General features: G+C 39.9%; 1 protein-coding gene across 1 annotated transcript; it reads right to left on the bottom strand.

The window, feature by feature from the left end:
* Positions 1 to 15,361: 15,361 nt before the first annotated feature.
* LOC117305865 (monocarboxylate transporter 12-like) lies at positions 15,362 to 21,903 on the bottom strand. The gene is made up of 4 exons (XM_033790747.1): positions 21,364 to 21,903; positions 18,652 to 18,792; positions 16,138 to 16,992; positions 15,362 to 15,640 (listed from the first exon to the last, which is right to left on the bottom strand). The coding sequence occupies exons 1-4, from the start codon at positions 21,596 to 21,598 to the stop codon at positions 15,510 to 15,512; spliced, it is 1,362 nt and encodes a 453-aa protein (XP_033646638.1). The 5' UTR covers positions 21,599 to 21,903; the 3' UTR covers positions 15,362 to 15,509.
* Positions 21,904 to 23,041: the final 1,138 nt, after the last annotated feature.

Here is a 23,041-nt window from a genome sequence, read left to right as displayed (position 1 = left end):
CTGATAGACCCTTAAGTTACACTAGGTGCAGAGAGTTGTTTTTTGAGGCCCTTAGGCGCATAGGCGTAACCGATCCAAAGGTATACGGCCTTCCCACCTAGCTAACAAACATGTTCCTGAAGCTTTGATAATGCAACACGGTCGCTGGAAGACCACTGAGGCTAAAAACAGATACGTCAAATGGGATATCAAACAAAGACTAGACATGTCAGGGACACTCTTCAAAGAGTAGGCTTACTGTATAACGGTCGGGTGATCCGTCCAGTATAATAAGAGAGTTTTTCTATTATAAGAGAGTTGATACGTTTTAAGGAGCAGACGAGTTTTTTCTATTATAAGAGAGTTGAAACGTACTTATTATTTGAATTTATTGGAATTCTGCATTAATAATTTAAGGAGCAGACGATCCGAAACGACTAAGTGGCTAGTAGATTTGAGTTTTAAATATTGTTATGTTAAGAAAATTGTCCGACTCGTTGAAATTGTGCATATACGTAATTTGGCTGTGTATAATGATTTGCATCAGAATTTTCCTATTACCATATTTAACATTACGAAATAGCCAGGTGGCTCGTCCAGAGATTTGAGATATGAGAATTTTGTTCTATATAAGGAGAGTTTGACATGTACTTAATTTGAATCTATACGAAATTTTGGTTCTAATTATAAGAGAGTTGATGTACTTAATTCGAATTTATTGAGATTCTGCATCTGCAAGGAATGATTCTGCAAGGAATGATCAGAAACGACTAAGTTGAATAAGATTAATTGAAATTGTGCACGAACGAGCTAGATGATCAAATGATCCGACATGGTCAGATGACCAGTTTAGTGTGTTAAAAAAAAAAAAAAAAAAAAAAATGTTGGTCAGATGACCAGAAGTGATACATGAGGATCAGATGATCCAGTGCTGTATTTCTTAAATTTGGAAGTTAAAAAAGGGAATTTAAGACTCGGTGTTTGTGATCCCACCATTATCCCATGCTGTAAATAAATAATTTGAATCAAATCCTATTGCCTCCTTTTTCTTTTATTATGGCGTGTCCATTAACACTAAACTGTTTTTCATGCGTATGAGCGTAGCGAAGTAGCATGAAAATGAAGTAAAACAGATCTGTCGATCACACGCTATTAATATAAATAATTCTGGATCCCGCAAGTTTACAATATAAATTATACAGTGACGCCGAGTAGTACAAAGAAAGTGATCTGGTCTTGTAAGCAGCAAATTGACAAGTCACTGGGATCTGTCATAACTTGACCCTATAATTTAAACAATAAACAATAAATCTAGCAACAACTTGAACTTCCGCTGCCAAACCGCGCTATAAAATACGCCCAATTATGCGCTGCACTATACGTTACTATTGCAGTGTGTTGTAAAAGCGCCCTAAAAAAAAGATAACCCGCGCCGCTAATTTAACAAGCCCAAATAACGCCAAATATTGCGCGGTAAGCACTGTGAGAAATACGGAAGCGCCCAATGCAAAATAAATACGCGCGCCCAACTGCATAGATCGCTGAAGCACGCGTGCGCCCAACTGTAATAAACGCTGCGGCAGCCGTAGCCAGCTACTAAACACATGGAAATATATACACAGATGGAAAATAACAATTATACACAAGGTAAACAATAAACAGTAAACTAATTTCCGTTACAATATTTTTGGTCTCATTTTGTGACTTGTTTTACTCATTTCTCAAAAACATTTTGAAAAAGTACCCGAATCAAGTTTAATGTAAATCTGTGGACATTTTAAAAAGTACCCGAATCCTTTAAGGATTCGGGTACTTTTTCAAAGTGTCCACATATTTACATTAAACTTACCGGGTTTGAAGATAATGATAGTGGAAAGCTTCCCTTCAAATATTACTAACTAAGGTTTTGTAGTTTTTGAGAAATGAGTAAAACAAGTCACAAAATAATTTCAGCTCTCTTAGTTTTGTTTCTGACAACACTTCTTTTTTTTGTGTCCGATCTGCACTTCACCAACAATCAAGCACCCTTGGCTGAACGTCCGCGAGTTACGTCGTAAACCACAGGTGGGAAGTCTGGTATTCATGACAGTATTTGATGAACGCCTAAATGTATAGTGGATATTAGTTAATGTATTTAACTTGTTTTACCTTAGTAAAGGTTTACTTTTAATAATTCGTAACTCTTTGTTTTCTCCTTTTCTTACACTACATATTATTATATACATAAAAGTATACTTTATTTTGTTAAAGGGAAGGTACACGTTTGATAATGGTCAAAGACCAGTTTTCTCACTTGGTGTATCTCAACATGCATAAAATAACAAGCCTGTAAAAATTTGAGCCCAATTGGTCATCGAAGTTGCGAGAAAATGATGAAAGAAAAAAACACGCTTGTTGGACGAATTTGTATTTTATGCTTTAATAGGAATAAAAGACTTTTATTGTTTTAGCGAGAAATTACTTCCTTCAAAAATATATGCTACTTCAGAGGGAGCCGTTTCTCACAATGTTTTATACTATCAACAGCTCTCCAATGCTCGTTACAATGCCAGTTTTTAAGTTAATATTTGTTTTGGGTATTAAGCAAACGTGTACATTCCCTTTAAGGCATATTTCTTTAAACTGAAAGAGCTAGGCCCATTTCAAACAAAAGAATGGCGATTGAATGAAAACGGTCCTAAAGAAATAATATAAGAAGGCTTTGTAACTAAAGCCATTCTAGTCTCACTTTTCAGCTCAGACATTGTTTCTTTATTTGGTATCGTCTTGTATATTTAGATTTTTATGCCAGTGGAAAGTCTAATAAAATAAAATTAAAAAATAAATAAAATAAGGAACCTGTCCTTGGCAAAATGTTGTCTGCTTAACGCCTCATCCTTTGCTTATTAGGTTCACCATACCACTCGCTCTGCTTGCAGCAACACGTATGTTGTACATTTTCGTTGGAATTGACTGCAGACCTCCATGTTTTAAGTTAATGCGAGGTCAAAGGTGATTATAAACAGGGATTGGTGTGGGCTCGAGGCAGTTATCTGGCGTAATTCACGAGCCTCATGGCGTCAGATGTCCAAGTTATTGGCACAGCCGTGAAGAACTCTCTCGATGGCTCACAGTTTAGAAATTCGCGGAATATTTGAATTAGCTCACCAGCAGTCCTTATAAAGGGGTCTTTTTGTAAGACGTCCTCAGATTGACATTAAACTCACACAGTTTGAAGACAATGATAATTAAAAGCTTCCATCAAAATATCACTTGCTGAGGTGCTGTATTTTTTGAGAAGTTAGTTTTTAAAAAATGTCACGAGAATCATGTTCGTCTCAGTTTTAGCATGTAAAACATTACCAGGTATAGTATAGGTTTTCTCGGTCAATTTCGGCAAATGAGCAGCCAATGTAACCACCAAGCTTTTCTTTTTCGTTAGAAATCGAGTGTTACTGAAAAGGGTCATTCGGTTTTGTTTTATTTTTTATTTTATTTTTTTATTTATTTATTTTTATCCCAGGGATTCTCATTTATTTTCCACTGTCACTTGTCTCAATATTCGTACAAACAGTTCTTACATGACAAATACAATATACAATACCATTAACAATAAAAGCAAGTTAACCTTGGCCTAAGATCAAAAATGAGTCCCATTTCTGATAAAACTTGAAGTTTACTCCATCAGTAAAAAACATAAATTTTTCCATTGAATAGTACTTTTTCACCTCTCGTTTTAAAACTAAAAGTGATGGGCGTTTCCCGATCATTTTCATTGTATACACATGAAATCATACATATCAACAGGATCAAGTTAACCACATTGCTATTTTTGGTATTACCAAAAAGAAAGACTTCGTTATCCATTGCAAGGGAGAAATTAGTCTGTTCTTTTATCCATGAAAACACTGAGGACCAAAAAGAAATAGTATGGGTGCAGGAACAGAAAAGATGGAAAATGGTCTCTTCTTCTTTTTCGCAGAATGTACAGAGATTAGTGTCGGTCTTATTGATTTTAAACAAAAATGAATTAGTGCCCAGGATCCGATGGATTAATCTAAATTGAAACCATCTTAGTTTAGTGTCCACAGTACATGAGTAGGGAATGTTAAAAATCAAAGACCACTTCGAAGAATCGAGGTTGGTATTAAGTTTGACGTTCCACTTGTCAATAAATTTCCTTTTGACCTGTTTAGATAGGACTAAAACATGATAGATTCTTTGTGACCCCTTTTTGTCCTTTAAAAGGACTTCAAGGTTGAAAGGTAAAAAAGGAAAATTAAGATGCGAGTGTTCTATCAAGATGTCCTTAAATGACGACTTAATAGCTCTTAACACCCCACTATACTCCAGGAAGTTAGTGTGGACACTAAATGTGTTCTTGAAATCTTCAAGAGGGAGAAAATCCCCATTCTCGTCAATAAGATCACAAATAAACTTAACTCCTTTGCTTTCCCAATGTTTATAACAAATACACTTCCCACCAACTTTAATTTTATCATTAAACTAAAGCGTGCTCTTTAGTACCTCCACTGTAGTTGTGGGTAAGTGGACCCGAGTAAAATTAGACCACGATTTGAACACATCGAGCCAAAAATTATTATAAATTCTTTGCGGACCCACAAATTTTGCTGAGCCACCTTCCAATAATAACAAACGAGTAAGGCCAAAAATATGATTACATAAAGTGGACCAGTCTGACGACTGGTTAGCCTTGTAAAGTCTACGTAACCAGGTGATTAAAGCGTCTATATAAGCACGGACATCAACCATCCGCAACCCACCCAGGCCATAATCTTGGAGCATTTGGTTTCTAGCAACACGGTCGTGTCCTTTCCAAATGAAGTTAAAGAACATAGTGTTTAATTCTTTGATCATATTACAGGGTGGGTCGGGGATGGTTAACACAAGGTAAGTAAGTTTAGACAAAAGTAAAGATTTTACAACGGCAATTCTCCCTAGAACGGTTAAGTGTCTCTTAGACCAGTTGAAGATTTGTCCACGAATGGAACAAATAACTCTATTGTAATTTAACAAAACCATGGAATTTAGGTCAGTAGAAAACTCAATACCAAGAATTTTAAAAATGTGCTCATCCTCAACCCAGTTCACCTTAATCTCTTCACAAAGCTTTTCACCACAACCCTTCTTAGAACCAACCCAAATGGCGTTCGTTTTCTCAATGTTAACTTTCAATCCAGACATACTTGCAAATAGGTCAAGAATTTTAAACGCTGCTTGCAAAGACTTCTCGGTGCCATTCAAAAACAATACCGTATCATCCGCATACTGGGATATTCGAAATTCTGTACCCTCAACCTTAATACCTTCAAGAATTTTGTCATTGCATACCAACATGGATAAAACTTCTGCACACAAAAGGAACAAGTAAGGGCTTAATCCGTCTCCTTGCCTACAACCTCTCCCGATCTGGAATGATTCTGAAAGGAACCCATTAACTAAAACTGATGACGAGGCTTGGTTGTAAAGTACCCGGATCCATTTTGTAACTGAGGGACTGAAATTAAATTTATCGAGCACTTTAAAAATAAAATCGTGAGAAATGGAATCGAATGCTTTTTCAAAGTCAATAGAAAGAAGTAAACCCGGAATACTATTATTATCAGTGAGGTTCAGTAAATCGTACATCAACCTAATATTTTCTCCAATAAAACGGTCTGCCATGAATCCTTTCTGACTTTCATGAATGATAAAGGGAAGACAGGATTTCACTCTCTCTGCAATACATGCCGGGGCAATTTTGTAAGATGTGTTCAGCAGCGAAATGGGGCGCCAGTTTTTCAAATACTGCCGAGGTTTGTTCCCTTTTGGCAGGAGAGTAATAATCCCGTATTTCTGAGTGACCGAAAGTTGACCTGAAACATAGGCACCATTTAATGAACGTAAAAGGTACCATGAAAGGTCGGGAGCAAACAAATTATAAAATTCAAAACTAAAACCGTCTGAGCCTGGGGACTTCCCCCCTTTCGCCCTTTTTAACACTCGCATTAGTTCTTCATGGGACAGGGGCCCCTCAATGCTATCACGCATGTTGTCAGAAAGAATACTCTTGTCAGCCGCAGCAAAAATAGAGTTTAAATCAATATTATCATCAACTCTCCGAGTAGAATAAAGTTTTTGGTAGAAATTCCTATAGCCTCCTGTAAAATGTCATTGGAACTAGTAAGTTTACAATTAGCGTCATTAATAACACATTTCATCGCTTTGTTGACGAAATTACGCTTCTCCCAATTTAAAAAGTACTTTGAGGGTTTTTCACCACCCTCCATCCAACGAGTCTTAGACCTAATTAGAACACCCTCCATCTTAGCTTTACGGAGAGCAACAAGATCGGTCTGCTTAGCATTTAAAAGATCAACCGACTCAAGATCACCCTCCGAAACTTTAACAGAAAAAACAATAATCTCTTTCTCAAGCATGGACTCTGCTTTTCTGGTTTCTTTCGTCTTCCAAGCGGAGTAGGAGATCGTCTTGGATCTAATTTTCATCAATAACATTTCAAAAAGAACTTGATCATTAATAACAAAGTGAATGTCACGAGGATGCATTTTTCTTAGGCTGGAGCGTAAATAAGGGCAAGCGGCATATTCATCTACCAACTCCCCAAAAGTGTCTTTAACTAAATCGGAGTAAGTATTATCAGTCAAAAGTGAATTATTAAATTTCCAATACCCTTTACCACGTTCCATGTCGCTAAGATCCAATTTAATATCAACCAAAGAGTGATCAGTTCTGTACCCTGTCTTAATATCACTACTAATAATTTTAGAGTTAAGAGTTAAGCTCCGAGGAAATTAAAAAATAATCCAAGCTGGATTGTTTCAGAGTTTGGTGTTGTCTCCAAGTGTATCTACGAAAATCTGGATTGTGAACTCGCCAAACATCTATTAAATCAAAGTCGTTACATAAACTAAGCACTCTGTTTCTAGCCAGAGGATTATTCAAATTAATGTAATTAACACAATCAAGGAAATCATTTAATATCAAGTTCCAGTCCCCACATAAAATAGCATGAGTATTATCCAAATCATTCAGGGCAGTACATATATGTCACGGCCAGGTGTTCATAAAATAACACCCCCGTTTAATTTTGGTTAATTCCTGTTTTGCGTAGCGCCCCCTACGATCTCATTTGTATTTCCCGCCGTTAGCGTCATTCTTAAATATTGGCCGAACTATCATCAACATCTCTGTTCATCCAATTTACAGGTATGATTCTTATTTATTTTATTACATCTTTATGCATTATTTCTTAAACTTTCAAGTCTTACCTATTTTATCAATAGAATGCATGAGAATTTATTGTTTCTTTAAATCAACATATATTTGCGCTATTTAGTGTATTTTTAATCAACGTTCTTTTGGTAAACATGAGATATGTGAATCGCCAAGATGGCGACCGGGATTTAGTTTTATTTATTTTCCATTTAAGCTATTCGTAATTATTGTTTAACTATTATTGTTTAACTGTTATTGTTTAACTATTTTGCTTAATGTCATTCTTAAATTGGCCGAACTATCATCAACATCTCTGTTCATCCAATTTACAGATTCGATCTGACAATAAACCATATTCAAGAGATCTGCAAATCCAGTTTCCCCGTGCCTTATTAAACAGTGACTTCTAACAACATCTCTATGGTCACAAATGGTGGAGAATCCGGGTACGGGGAAAATTCACCAACACACACTGGATTGAGCTATCTCCAGTCCGTCCCCCATTGAGAGCCGTGTGCTCGCCAGAAACTTCCCCGGGTCTACAAGATCCAGTACTACCCCCATTGAGGAGCGGTTGCCCGCCAGAAGCTGCACCGGGTCAGCAAGCTCCAGTACTACCCTAATTGAGGAGCGGTTGCCCGCCAGAAGCTGCACCGGGTCAGCAAGCTCCAGTACTACCCTAATTGAGGAGCGGTTGCCCGCCAGAAGCTGCACCGGGTCAGCAAGCTCCAGTACTACCCTTATTGAGGAGCGGTTGCCCGCCAGAAACTACACCGGGTCAGCAAGCTCCAGTACTACCCTAATTGAGGAGCGGTTGCCCGCCAGAAGCTGCACCGGGTCAGCAAGCTCCAGTACTACCCTTATTGAGGAGCGGTTGCCCGCCAGAAACTGCACCGGGTACAGCCAGCTTCAGTACCTACCCCCCTTGAGGACGGTGTTCCACAGAAGCTGCACCGGTTACAGCCAGCTCCTGTAATACCCCCTTGAAGACAGTGTTCCACAGAAGCTGCAATACCCTACCCCGATCGGTTTTATCTCCGAGCCGTGGATACTGACATTTTGTACCAGCACCAAGCCCGGCTACCACTGACAATTTTTCTGCGTCACCGGATCGATTCGGACCCGTGGTCAACTCGCATCGGACAGTGATACGTTTCGGTTATGATCCAGAATGAACATTAGCTGAACTTGGAAATTCAACTCAAGTTTGACATTCGTATCGGGTATCTACACAAGCCGATCGGTATACAGTGGAAGAACTTTAAACTGTCTTTAAAAAGAACTCTCATCAAGCCAGCCAGTACGCGAAACATCCGTTGCCAAAGACGCAACATTTTGTTCCCAGGTAACAGTTTCTATTAAACTTGTGTGCTTCCGAATTTGTATTGTTGTAGTGCATAACAGCTTGAGTGAACCTATTCACTATTGTTCACTATTGTTGACCAATTACCTGTTCATTGAAGTGTGCTATTGTTGAGATAGAGTTGACCGTTGAGCTATTGTGTATCAATTACAGGCTGGATAGTTCCGATGCTACTGGTCTTTAAAGTCTGAATTGATTCCCATTCAGATGATGTATTGAGCAGTTGCATAGCTTTTGCATTCAATTTGATTGATTATTGATTTGTATTACTGATTTACAAGTGAATTAATTTGTGGGTTCCATTTATTTAGTTGGTGTTACTTACCTTTGCGACACTAGTTTTATCTTGTGAGTGTCTCCATACAAGTTACGGTACCCAGTTCTATTTGCCGTTTGAATTGCTGTATATATTTTTTTGTGATTATTCCTGTCAGTCATTGTATTTAAGTCATCCAGGAAGGTTCAAAGCTTGACGTTGTATTTAAACGTTATCATTAAGCGGATACCTTCAGTTGACATTGGTTGTTTTTCAATCACCATTTGACTGATTTAAGAATTTGCTTTCATTTATTTTGTTTGTATTGATAATTGATTGCTTATTTTGTTTATTTTCTATTTATTAATGGTTTGGTGTCAGTAACTGATATTCTTGCGATTACTTAGTTTATTTTTTCCCCAAACTGAGTTAGACTTGTTTTCTCTCTCTTTCACAATTGATTTTTGGGGCTTCATTTTGTTCACATGCATATTGTGCTATTTTTCTCGTGAGTTTCTTGCTTCTTCGTCAGTAACAAGCATTTTGTTCAGCCCACCCAACCGCCATTTCTCCATCTCACCCATGGCCACGTCTAGGAGAAAGGAAGCAGACGACACACTTCCTGCTTATGAAATGATGTCTGGAGATCCACTGGCGTCAACCCGACCAAGACGTCGCAGCTCACTCCATCCCCCAACTTTCAGCCCTCAACCGCCAGTTCAATCACCATCACAGCATCCAAGAACCTCTCCTTCTGAACATGGACCTTCCATTAAGTACCAACCATTAGCAGAAGAGATGCTCACTGAACTTCAACATCTGGAACAGAGGCTCTCCCAAAGTGGACTGTATCAACAACCTCATCGACAACAAAGATACACCCCTCCATGTCCTTCTTCAACTATATCTACACCCGTAAGAAGGCACGTAGCACCAGACTACCTCAACTTCTCACCGCATTCTCCACAGCCGAACAACCCGAAGACCAAGAAGCATCAATATCTTTCTTCAAGTCGGACTGAACCGAACACCAAGAAGCATCAATATCTTTCTTCAAGTCGGACTGAACCGAACACCAAGAAGCATCAATATCTTTCTTCAAACCGGACTGAAACCACACCTCAGCTACATCTCATGCCGTCACACCAGGTTAAGAACGTCCCTAACTTCACAGGGAAAGAAGGCTCGAGCACCTACGTCGACGACTGGGTGCGAGATACTAAGTACCTGATAGAAAATACAGCGATGCCGATAGAGATGCAGTTTGCAACAATAGTGAGGTACTTGGGTGGAGCAGCTAGGAAACTAGTATTGAACCTTCCATCCAGACAACAGACTCCACAACATGCATTTGCTGAGCTGAGGGCACAGTTTGGTGAGCTCATGATGATTGGTGACCCACTAGCAGAGTTCTATGCACGTATGAGGAGTCCCAATGAATCGGCCAGCATCTTCGCAGTGGAAATTGAAGCTACACTCCGCACCGTAGAAGAACGCATGAGCAAGAACGTACCTTTTCCAAACCGCAACCACATGCTGACGCAACAATTCATGCGAGGAGTAAAAGATGAACGAGTAACCCGACGAATTGCACCCATGAGACCACGTGAGATGACGTTCCGTGAGTTGCAGACGGAAGTAAGACAACTTGAGAGAGAGATGCGACTTGAACCGACGACTAAGCCTGAAGTCTGAGCGCAGTCACAGAAGTCAGCACAGTCACATCATTATCAGTCGCAACCAAATCCTCACAAAGCACCGACTTCCTTTCAACCACCCAACAAGAAGACTGACCACGATATTCTTCAAGAACTGATGATTAGAATGAGCCTCCTCACCGAAAAGGTAGAAGAACTTGCCAACAACCCAAGAAGAACCTCATCAAGACAACAAGGGGATAACACCAACAGGGTCTTCATCTGTCATAAATGTGGTCAGCAAGGACACATTGCCAGAGGATGCAGAAACGTGCCTTTAAACTTGGAAAGCCCGCGGCCAATGGGCAAGCCGTCTGCGAGCCAGAATCCACACGCCAAGTAAATGAACGCCCAGCTCATCAACATTCTTCCCTGACTCACCCAGCCAAACCAGACTTCCAACAACTCATCGGACCTAATAATGAAGATGTCATCGAAGAAGATGGTGAAAACTACATAGCACTGATAGACTCTGGCTCACAGATAACATCAATCACTGAAGAACTCTGGAAGAACAACTCCAACTTGCAGACCAAATCACTACTTCCAGCAGACGTTTCAATAGAAGGCGCAAGTGGACAGAACGTTCCATACCTTGGTGTTGTTCCGATCTCCATCGTAATTCTTGGTGTCACCTATGACGATGTCCCTGCATTTGTTGTCCCGTCAGATAGCTACAGACGACGTGTACCAGTCCTCGTTGGTACGAATGTGATCAGAGCCTCGAAGCGAGACCAACAAATATCCAGAGGATGTAACTATATGGACCAAGTGAGGGATGAAAACTTAACGTGGCACACAGCATACCTCAACACGACTACTTCAGTATCGACGAGAGACCAGACAGGCACGATCGGCTACGCCAAGTATGTAGGCAGACTTCCTCGTACAATTCTACCTGGCCAAGAAGTCGACATCATCTGTGAAGCTCCCCGTATACATGGAAATCAGTCGTACACAACCATCGTCGAAAGTTTTCCCGACAACTCTTCTTCATGCTTGAAAGTGGGAAAACTAATTGCTGATGTAGGCTCTAACCGTCGTGTCCCTGTCAGACTCTGCAACATCTCTGTTAAGCCGATTCAAGTACAGCGCAACTGTAAACTGGCACAGTTGTCCTCCATCCTTCGAGCAGATGAAATCAATTCTACTTCAACCCCAAACGTGACTGACGATTTTAACAGCATCATTCCAAAGTTAGACTTGTCAAATGCAGCCTTAGAGAGTGACGAACAGAAGAAACACCTAAGCAATCTCCTTCAAACGTACTCAGATGTGTTCTCGACAAGCTCACTAGACTTCGGTTGCACGTCTACAATCAAACATTGCATCCCAATGATCGACGACAAGCCATTCCGCATACCCTACCGCCGTATACCACCTTCTCAGTACGAAGCAGTCAAGGACCATCTTAAAAACATGGAAGCAACAGAAGCAATCAGAAAAAGCAGCAGCCCTTACGCCTCTCCCATGGTCATTGTCTACAAAAAAGATGGCTCACTTCGTATCTGCGTCGATTACAGGCAGCTCAACAACAAGACAGTACGTGATGCTTTCCCTCTACCTCGAATAGAAGAAGCCTTAGATGCTTTACGCAACGCACAGTTCTTCAGCACTCTTGATCTAACATCTGGATACTGGCAAGTGGAGATGGAGGAAAAGGATAAACAGAAAACCGCATTCACAACACCCATGGGTCTTTTCGAGTGCAACAGAATGCCCTTTGGTCTCCAAAACGCCCCGGCCACCTTCCAGCGGTTAATGATGACATGCCTCGGCGACCTCAACTACTCCAAAGTGCTCTTGTATCTTGACGACATTATCATCTTCTCTAATTCATTTGAAGAGCACATCAAGCGTCTCTCAGAGGTTTTCTCACGTCTACGTCACCACGGCCTGAAACTCAAACCTTCCAAGTGTTTCCTGCTCAGAACAGAAGTCAACCATTTGTAAGACTTGAAAGTTTAAGAAATAATGCATAAAGATGTAATAAAATAAATAAGAATCATACCTGTAAATTGGATGAACAGAGATGTTGATGATAGTTCGGCCAATTTAAGAATGACGCTAACGGCGGGAAATACAAATGAGAACGTAGGGGGCGCTACGCAAAACAGGAATTAACCAAAATTAAACGGGGGTGTTATTTTATGAACACCTGGCCGTGACATATATCATCATAAAAGCCAGGGTCATCATTATTTGGCCCATACAGGTTAATCAGGGAGATATTGTACTCTCCAATTTCCAAATCCAAAATTAAAAAGTTACCATTGTCGTCATTTTTGACACGCTTGACTTTTTACTCGAAATTGTTATTAAAAAGGATAGCAACTCCCCTAAAAGAACTAAAAAAACACTCAAAACCCCATTCATTCCGGACAAGATTTTCCATGCCCTTATCAAAATGAACATCTTGTAAACAATAAACAGAATATTTTTTACTTTTAAGAAAATGAAAAACATCTCTTCTCTTGGCTAAGTTTCCCAACCCTTGGCAGTTCATCGAGGCTATCGAAAACTGACTATTTTCCATCGCAGTTGTATTTACGTGAGGAAAAAGGAGTGTATATACTATTGGCAATCATTATAAACTTACTTTTCATGTGCATACTAACAATTCTTTAATTAAAGAAACGAAATACAAGATAGAAATATCACAGTGAATCGACGATATGAAAAGAATATATGCTACCCTGGATTTTTGCATTGACCCCACCCACTCTCCAAACCCCTTGCATCCCACAAGACACAAAAACCCTTCCCGCAAACAGAGGATGAAAAAAAATCCTCCCTCCAAACCCCCCCTGAAAAAAAATCTTCTAGGTCGACGAATGACCCGCAAAAGATGGATCAGAGGGATGGAACCTACTAATACACAAGAGCTCCTTTCCAAAAAGCATAAAACGAACATTAAAATCGCCCCGAATGGCAGTACTGAGGAAAAAATTGTACTCAACTAAAGTCACAGTTTTCTTTATGAAGAAAAACCCCACCAAAGTGGAGAACATAGACTGGTTTTTCATCTCGAAAGGTGAAAGGCCTCACCGTTACTCGATCGTCATTTACCAGCGAAAAATCGCAGCTTTATACCTTTATCGTAAAGAGCCTTGACCTCGGTTTTCCATGGTTTCTTTTCTTGCCAGTCCTGCAATGTGAGGTCGTCCAGGATGTGTAGCTGTGTACTCGATCGCCATTTACCAGCGAAAAATCGCAGCTTTATACCTTTATCGTAAAGAGCCTTGACCTAGGTTTTCCATGGTTTCTTTTCTTGCCAGTCCTGCAATGTGAGGTCGTCCAGGATGTGTAGCTGTGACCCCTCCAGAGCTCGTCGCCATTCCTTCATTACTCTCACTTTATCTTGGTACGAAAGCAGCTTAACCAGTATATGGGCTGGTCGACCGTTGTTGTCCCGTCCGTCCCGGTGGGCACGCTCGATTCGCGGGGGGTTTGAGTCCCAGTCGAACTTAGTAGTGAAGATGTTGGAAATCTTTTCTGCACAGTTTTCGCTCTCCGACCTGGTCACTCCCACCACACGAAAGTTGTTTCGTCTTGCAAACCTCTCCTGCTTGTTGATTTCCTCTTCCTGTTTGGACAGACGGTCCTTCACCTCAGAAAGTTCCCCTTCGAGGGCGCTGACGGACATCTCGAGGCCCATTTTAGCCTTCTCTAGAACAACGATTCTCTCGCTATTAAACTCTATTGACGCAGCCAGTCGAGCCTCGAGTTGCTGCTGGCCCTCCACTAACTTGGAGAGGGTAGACCTCACAAAGTTTTCAAACTCCAGGTGGTCGTCGTTGTTATCACCGACAGTGTCGCTGTCCTCGCCTTCCGAGGCTACTGGAAGCTTGGCGGCAGGGCTTGCTACACGGCCGGTCCTCGTTCCCCCTCGTAGTTTAGGCGGCATGGCTATTACCCTAGTGTGAGTACTCAGTAAGCACTGTTGGGCGATTATATTCAATAGACGCGGAGCTCTTTTAGTGCACGTCCTTTCCCTACGGCGTCATTAGTCCACGGTAATGGTGATTATAAACAGGGATTGGTGTGGGCTCGAGGCAGTTATCTGGCGTAATTCACGAGCCTCATGGCGTCAGATGTCCAAGTTATTGGCACAGCCGTGAAGAACGCTCTCGATGGCTCACAGTTTAGAAATTCGCGGAATATTTGAATTAGCTCACCAGCAGTCCTTATAAAGGGGTCTTTTTGTAAGACGTCCTCAGATTGACATTAAACTCACACAGTTTGAAGACAATGATAGTTAAAAGCTTCCATCAAAATATCACTTGTTGAGGTGCTGTAGTTTTTGAGAAGTTAGTTTTTAAAAAATGTCACGAGAATCATGTTCGTCTCAGTTTTAGCATGTAAAACATTACTAGGTATAGTATAGGTTTTCTCGGTCAATTTCGGCAAATGAGCAGCCAATTTAACCACCAAGCTTTTCTATTTCGTTAGAAATCGAGTGCTACTGAAAAGGGTCATTCGGTTTTGTTTTATGATTAGTAATGTTGCGTCATTCGATTTAACAAAATAATCCTTCAATTTAACAATTCATCAAAGCAGCATTAAAATTCGCAGACGCTTCTTAAGTCGTGTTTGTCACGAAAAAGAATGACGATACGCTAAATTGAACAGAGTGCTAAAGGAATCTGAATTTGAAACTCAGTAACAACTGGAAAGGCAAAACAGCTTTACTTCGAATGCATGAAAATGAAATTGGCTGCTCATTTGCCGAATTTGACCGAGAAAACCTATGATCTTACCATAACTGGAAAAAGAAAACACGTTTTACATACTAAAAATAATTGTCGTGGCCTTGTTTACTAATTTCAAAAAAGAAAAGAAAACTGCAGCAACCTCAGTAAATAGTAGGGAAGCCTTCTACTATTATTATCTTCTTATCCTATGAATTTAAAGTAAATGAGTGCATTATTGTGTTTTGTGTCCTACAAAAAGTACCCGATCACCTGTGATCATTGACGAATCATGACAGAAACACTTATTTGACTGTGTCTTGGCGGTATCTTTTGAGCCACATCAATGCGAGAAAGGCAAAGAAGCTCAGAAGATTAATTCCTCCCATGATGGTAAACGCCAAGGTGTAGCTACCGAGCGTGTCAAACACCAAACCTAATCGGGAATAATAAAAGACCTATTATAAGAAAGAAGGCAGTGGACACTATTGGTAATTACTCAAAATGAATATTATCATAAAACCTTACATGGTAACGAGTAATGGCGAGTTGTTGTGAGAAACTGCACCCTCCGAAGTAACGTAGTTTTCGAGAAAGAGGTAATTTTACACGAATTGAGTTCGATACCTCATAATTAGATTTTCAGGTGCTTTTTCTTTCATTATTTTCTCGCTGCTTCGACAACCAATTGAGCTCAAACTAACACATGTTTGTTATGCATATGTTGAGATACACCAAGTGCGAAGAGAAGACTGGTCTTTGACAAGTTGGTACCAATAGTGTCCAGTGTCTAGGGACACGTTGCCTTAGATTTAGGCGAGTTGGTCTAGGGAAAGCGTTTGTAACCGTTTGTTAAAAAAGCATGAGGATAATTAAGTTAAAACTACAGTTCCGATGAAGCAGTTTATGAGTTTAGCGTTTTAAAATGCTTACCTGGAAAGAACAGGAATGCGAATCTCACGACACCAGCTTTGAATCCGATCCAGCCCAGCGCACATCCCAACTGATCCACACCGATCGCCTCTTTCGTGATGACGTCACCCAGTATGAACATGAACGAATGAAAACATCCGAAAAAGAATGCACCAACAGAAATAGCCCAGCTAGCAGTCAACCATGGATCAACAAAAAAGTATGTTGATGTAGTGAAGATTGCAAACGACATCCATACGTTAGCACCGAGACCGATTTGTCCACAAACAGAGACGGTTTGACCCACAAGTAAACTCCCTAAGATCTTCCCAATACCGAAGATTAAAACAAAGTTAGCAGCTTCGCTTAGTGAGTATCCCTTGGAGATAGTGACGTACGGTACGAAGTAGATCACCCACGCAGCGAACGTGAGCCACGTCATAACTGTGACGAACGTGACAAGCCAGTAACGGACCGAAGTGAACAAATCTAGTTGAAGACTCGCGGTGATAAGTTTACGAATTGTTGTGCAAGTCGACGACCGACTCTGTCGACTTGACCCGTCTTCTTGATCGTCGATGGCCGAATGGTCGCCATCTTTGTCGACCGAATGGTAGCCTCCATTACCTGACGTAGTCTTATCTTCTGGTTTGATTAGAGCGCCACACACGGTGAGATTGAAGAATAATGCACCAAGGAGCATCATCGTCGCTTTCCAACCATAGAGGTCCAATAGGAATTGCGTGAGAGGGGCGAAGATAATGAACCCTAAAGAAGTACCCAAGCCAGCTATGCCTAATGCAGTTGTGTGGTGCTTGTCAAAATATCGACCAATTAGATCTCGGGATAATATATTGACCAGTCCAAGTGTGGGTCCTATAATGAAAACAAAATTCGATGTAGTTCAAAATTTATTTTTTCATTAAAGGCAGTGGACACTATTGGTAAATACTCAAACTAATTATTAGATTAGATTAGATTAGATTAGATTACCATTACACCGTACATTGTAACGGGTAATGTAATGGGGAGAGGTTTAGAGTATACAAATATTGAGTGGCTTAGAGTGGAATGGGAGGAATATTACCGCAAGGTAAAATTTGGACTGTTCCATTTCACGAGAGGAAACCGAGTGAAATGGAACAGTCCAAATTTTACCGAGCGATAATATTCCTCCCAAGTCAAGAAATAAAGGCAGTGGACACTATTGGTAATTACTCAAAATATTTATTAGCAGAAAACCTTTCTTGGTGACAAGTAATAATGGGGAGAGGTTGGTAGTATAAAGCATTGTGAGAAACGGCTCCCTCTGAAGTGCCATAGTTTTCGAGAAAGAAGTAATTTTCAACGAATTTGATTTCGAGACCTCAGATTTAGAACTTGAGGTCTCGAAATCAACCATCTAAACGCACACAACTTCGTGTGACAAGGGTGGTTTTTTGGCTTTCAATAATCTCGTAAGTTCGATGACCGATTGAGCTCAAATTTTCACAGGTTTGTTATTTTATGCTTATGTTGAGATACACGAAATGTGATGGCTAGTTTTTGACAATTACCAATAGTGTCCACTGCCTTTAAAGCCACTCAATATTTGTTTTATAATTTATAACTGACATTATAGATCTTTGCGGCGCTGTACTGCTAAAAAACATTGGGAACAAGGATGATCCCTGTTGAATGGGAAATGCTATTCCCCATGGGCGAATAATATAGGTCTGTTTGATCGCCGGTGCAGATGGGAGTAATAGTGAATGTCACGTGAGGTAAGTTCCGCCAATCAAATGACAAGGATCTGTATGTGAGTTATAAAACATTGTGAGAAACAGCTCCCTCTGAAGTGACGTATTTTTTTAGCAGTACAGCGCCGCCGCGCCGCTGCTAAAACATGGGAGCACCTGTGCAAAAGGTTGTGATCCGATTTGTGCATTGTTGCCGCGCTATATTATTTTTGGTTGTCATTAATTTGTGTGATTTTTCATAATGTTATACTTTTAAAATACATCAAATGACAAGGATCTATATGTCAGTTGTATAAAACAAATATTGAGTGGCTAAATTTGAACTGTTCCATTTCACTCGGCTTCGCCTCGTGAAATGGAACAGTTTTACTTTGCGATAATATTACTATATTCCCCCATTTCATCTCGTCTAGTTGGCGTTTCTGCTTTCATATTTCGTACATCCTTATAAGGTGCTAAATAATTGGGTCTCAGAATCTATCACTGCAATAACCTATCTTTCTGAAAGTTTGTATAAACTCAGCGCCATGAGTACCTTGTTTGGTAAACATGCACTATATAAGACTTCGATATTAATATTTTGTTTGTGTGGCGGTTCATATAAATTATTATCTATCGTGTGTGTAGTGCTTTTAGTTTTGACTGCAATTAGATTTCTGTGAAGTGTGTATAGTGTATAAATTGTTACCCTTTTTACAAGCAAGGTCTGGGGGCACATCTTTTTATGAACTTTTGCCTTTATGTTTGTATTATCCGAAGAATTTAAATAAATAACAAATAAATATTTAAAACTCACCCACAACTGCAAGAATGATGGCCATTGTTGACAAACTTGTTGCAAAAGCTGAACAGATAAATGCAGCACCAGTTACTGTACCACTGACCATAAAGACCGTCCGCACACCAAATGTATTCCCCAGTATTGGTGCAAATGGACCTGCGGGATGTTTCATCAGTAATAAACAGTCAAAAAATTAACATCCAAGAACTTGCAGAAAACCTTAAAGGCACTGGACACTTTGGATTTGTGCAAGGACACTTAGGGTGTCCTAGTCTTGACCCAAGACGATTATTGCTTGATATTGGATAGTGCTGCGCTCAGTTGTAACTCGCTAAAGCGCGCCCTCTTATGACTGGTTTGTGGGACAACACTTAAGGTCCGGTCCATAGAGTTATATATATACTGTAACGAGTCTTTGCGGTCTAAAGGACTGCTTACATGTTATATAAAATGGGCCCCGGAAATGCCCCACCTGCGTATAAGGGTCCGGTCCCAGCCAACGTACCCATTGAATCCCACTGAGTCACGTTGATATTTTGAGTGGGATGCAATGTGATTCAATTGGGTTCGATGGCATCCCCTTTGGATCCCATTGAATAATATGTCATAATTCCACAGCAATCCCATTGCATCCGATTGCGTCCCTTTGATATTTTGAATGGGATTCAATGGGATCCCATTGTTTTACTATACGATTCAATGGGATTCATTATTGAGTTCAACGGCATCAGCTTCTGTGGAACCCATTGAACCCCATTGAATTAATGTCCCAAGTTCCACACCAATCCAATAGGAGACTTTCCAACGCTAGGTGGCAGCAGACATAACGGGTAAATTTCCATTGTTTACGTAGTTCTGAACATGCGCATAATTCTGAGAACAATGGATTTACCCGGTAAGTCTGCTGCCCTCTATCGTCCCAGAAAGTCTCCCATTGAATCTTTTGGAGTTCTTCAGCGCATCCACATCGCAGCTGTTAGAGCTCGCTCTGGCTTTTCCTTTAAAGTTTTGTGATCTCTGCTAATTTTTGTTCCAGTTTCACATGTTCTGCGTGTCAGTCGAGGTATGTTGTACGTTTTCGTCTTTTTAATGACTTCCCGTTGGAAACTTTGATTTTTTAAAAGCTTTTGACAGGGTAAATCATCAGATTGTTGTTGAAAAGTTTCTTAACCTTGGTGTTCGTACTTCAATTATTTCATGGGTATGTAGTTTTTTAACAAACAGAAGTCAAGCTGTTCGATATGGTGTTTCCAGCTGGGAACCAACCAATGCTGGGGTCCCCCAGGGTACTAAACAATAGGGCAGGTGGCTTTTTTAGCAATGAAAATTACTTTGTTTCTTGCACTCCTGAGGTTTCCCACTACAAATACGTAGATGATGTCGTTGGTTCAAACATATCGTAATAATGACCAAACAAGTTTAATGCAACAGCAGCTTGATTGTTTGCATTCCTGGTCATTAAAAAATCACATGCGACTCAACCCCAAAAAATGTCAAGTCATGATTTCTTGCTTCCAGCACCAACCTGTTAAGCCCATTTTTCAAATTGGTAATAATGTCATCAATCAAACGAACTGTGTTAAGCTTCTGGCTGGGCATTCATATACAAGAAAACCTTAAATGGGATACTCAAGTTGATTACATGTGTAAAGCCTTCAACAAAAAACTGTACTTCTTACGTCAACTTAAACGATGTAACATTCCTGTTAATGACTTGAGAACAGTGTATTTGCAATAATGTTTGACCAACTCTTGAATACGCCTCACCTACCTGGTTTTGTGGTCTTACCAAAGTCCAAAGAGAGTGCCTCGAGAAAATGCAACGAAAGGCATTCCGTATATAATAACCTTGGGAATTCCGACTCTGTCTAGTATTAGGTGCAGAACCAACCGATACAGGTCTAGCCCCATTCCCTACCTCACCAGTATTTTGAACTTGTAACACATTTTGGCAGGCCTCCAATTGTTACCATCGATTTTATTCCCGGTTTTTATTTTCTTGTTTGTTTGTTTGTTTTGTCTTTTTTAACTTTTTTGCGCGTGTGTGTTTGGTTTTTTGTTAGTGTGTTTTTAATGTGTTTGTTTGTCTGGTGGAGTGTTTGTTTGTCTGGTGGAGTGTTTGTTTGTTTGTTTGTTTGTTTGTCCCTTCGTTCGTTCGTTTGTTTGTTTGTTTGTTGGGGTGTTTGATTGGTTGTTTGTTCGTTTGTTTGTTTGTTTGTTTGTTTGTTTGTTTGCTTGTTGGGGTGTTTGTTGTGCTGTCTGTTGGCGGTGGGGGGGGGGTATGTTTGTCGGGCTGCTGTTCCTTGGGGTTTGTTTGTATGTCGGGGTGTTTGTTTTTGTTTGTTTGTTAGGGTTTTTTTTTTTTTTTTTGCTTGTTTGTTTGTTTGGATGTTCGTTTGGTTGTTTGTTTGTTGTGTTTTTTTGGTTGGTCTCAGTTGGGTTTGTTAGTTAAGTGGGCTTGTTAAATATTTATTGTTTTTGTTTTATCTAATTTTAGTTCTCATAACGTCTCTTTTGACTTTGCTCTTAATTTTTCAATTTTTCTTGTGTATAAATTTTCTCCTCTGCTTTTTAAAATGTTTATATGATAATGTAAATCATGTATTTTAATTCAGTCTCTGGACTGCGACAAGCAGATGTTTTTACAATAAACCAGTAATAATAATAATAATAATAATCCCATTGACTATGTCAAAAATTCCACACCACTATATATTCAAATTGTACCTGCTAGATCCACAGTGCCGTCTATTATAGCTATCATCCACCCAACCAGCCATGTTGAAGCGCCAAACTGCTCCTGTAAAGTCGGTAACATCACCGCTAGACTCTTCGTCATTGCAATCCAAGTCATCCAGTCTGCAAATGCCCCAAGTACGGCAATACATCCCACGTAACCACCTTCTTTAACTACATCAGTAAAATAACTTAACAACCGCCAACAAATTCCGCAACCCACCATTTTATTTTGTCTACAATACACGTAGATGTATTTAGGGGTGGACTAGCATCAAGCCTATGTTAAAAGAGCAGCCCAGTTTTTACTCGCACTATGTCTAGTAGTAGTTCACTGCGCACATTGAGTTCCATGCAGTTGTCTTAAATCCAGCACCTTCAGTTCCCAAAGTTTTGTTTCTGTTGGCACTTTTGTTTCCAATCTGCTTTCCACCACTAATCAAGCAGCCTTGGCTTTAAGGATCTGCCGAGTTTAACCATGGAGGGTGGACAAACCATGGAGAAATGCACGCACGAAATACATGTTTTTATCCCGCCATGATGCATCTACAACTATACCATAATATACATATAATATGTAGAGAAGAAAAGACCATGACTTATTCAATGAAAACCACTCATGCAAGCCACCACCCAACCTTGTCAATAAGGAACTTAATAGACTTGTGGACAAGTCGTTAAATCGGCCCCACGCGCTGAGATAGTGCTCCCCCGACAACACTGCTCTCGCGCGAACTCTCTGCTCTCGCGCGAACTGATGGCTCCCCGATTTCGACTCCTCATTAGTCTTGGTGCAAGACGTCCCTGTTTTGTATTTCCACAAATTTCCGCCGCCCATAGAGGGCGCTATCACTCCACCAACCGCTATCACCCTCTTCTAGAGTCTTTTTGTGAACAAGGACTCTGACATGCATGATGTGTTTGCCAAAGGTGGCTGCAGCTTAATAAATATCAATTGTTTTAATAATGGCTTTGTTAAGTCATGAGACAGCTTAATACATAACAAATTGCCTCTGGCAGTACTGGACCCATTATTAGTGGGCCCTGAACCACCTGACCACAGTGCCAGTCTACTTACTTGTTAATTTAAATCCAAATTTTGAAGATGCAGAGTTTGCAGAGAATCACATTTAAGTGCTCACAATACTTCTTCTTTGATGGCAAGGTTTGAAATGACTTTTCACCCACTTAAACTACAAAATGAGACCTATCAGTATATAAGTTTAGAATCAGGTTTAACAGATGAACAAATATAGATTATTTATAAAGAATATAAAAGCGAGTTACTGTATAAATAGTCTTCTCAATATGGCTTTTTATTAGTCTATCATAACCAAAAATGTATTAATTGGGATAATTGCCCCCAAAATAATAAAGTTAAATGGTGACAATTTCCAAGTAAAACCAAAAGGATTTATTTTTTGAGGATGCCCAATGCAGAATCTATTTTTTTTATTGAATAAATCAAACTTATTTGAAAACAAAAATTTAAAAGAAGTTATATTCTTTTTTCAAATTCCTACCTTAAGAAGGGTTTCGCTCGTGTGACCTAGTCCTTGCTTTTCAAATTACAAACCTACAAAAACTCATAGTCTCATATCATATGATAAAATTATAGACATAACAAACATACCATTATTACAGTACCAGTAGGGTCTAACAATAAAGC

The sequence above is a fragment of the Asterias rubens genome, unplaced genomic scaffold (genome assembly GCF_902459465.1).
Source record: "Asterias rubens unplaced genomic scaffold, eAstRub1.3, whole genome shotgun sequence".
NCBI lineage: Eukaryota > Metazoa > Echinodermata > Asteroidea > Forcipulatida > Asteriidae > Asterias > Asterias rubens.
Note: the sequence above shows the minus strand (reverse complement) of the source record. Positions and strands in the feature narration are given on the sequence as shown.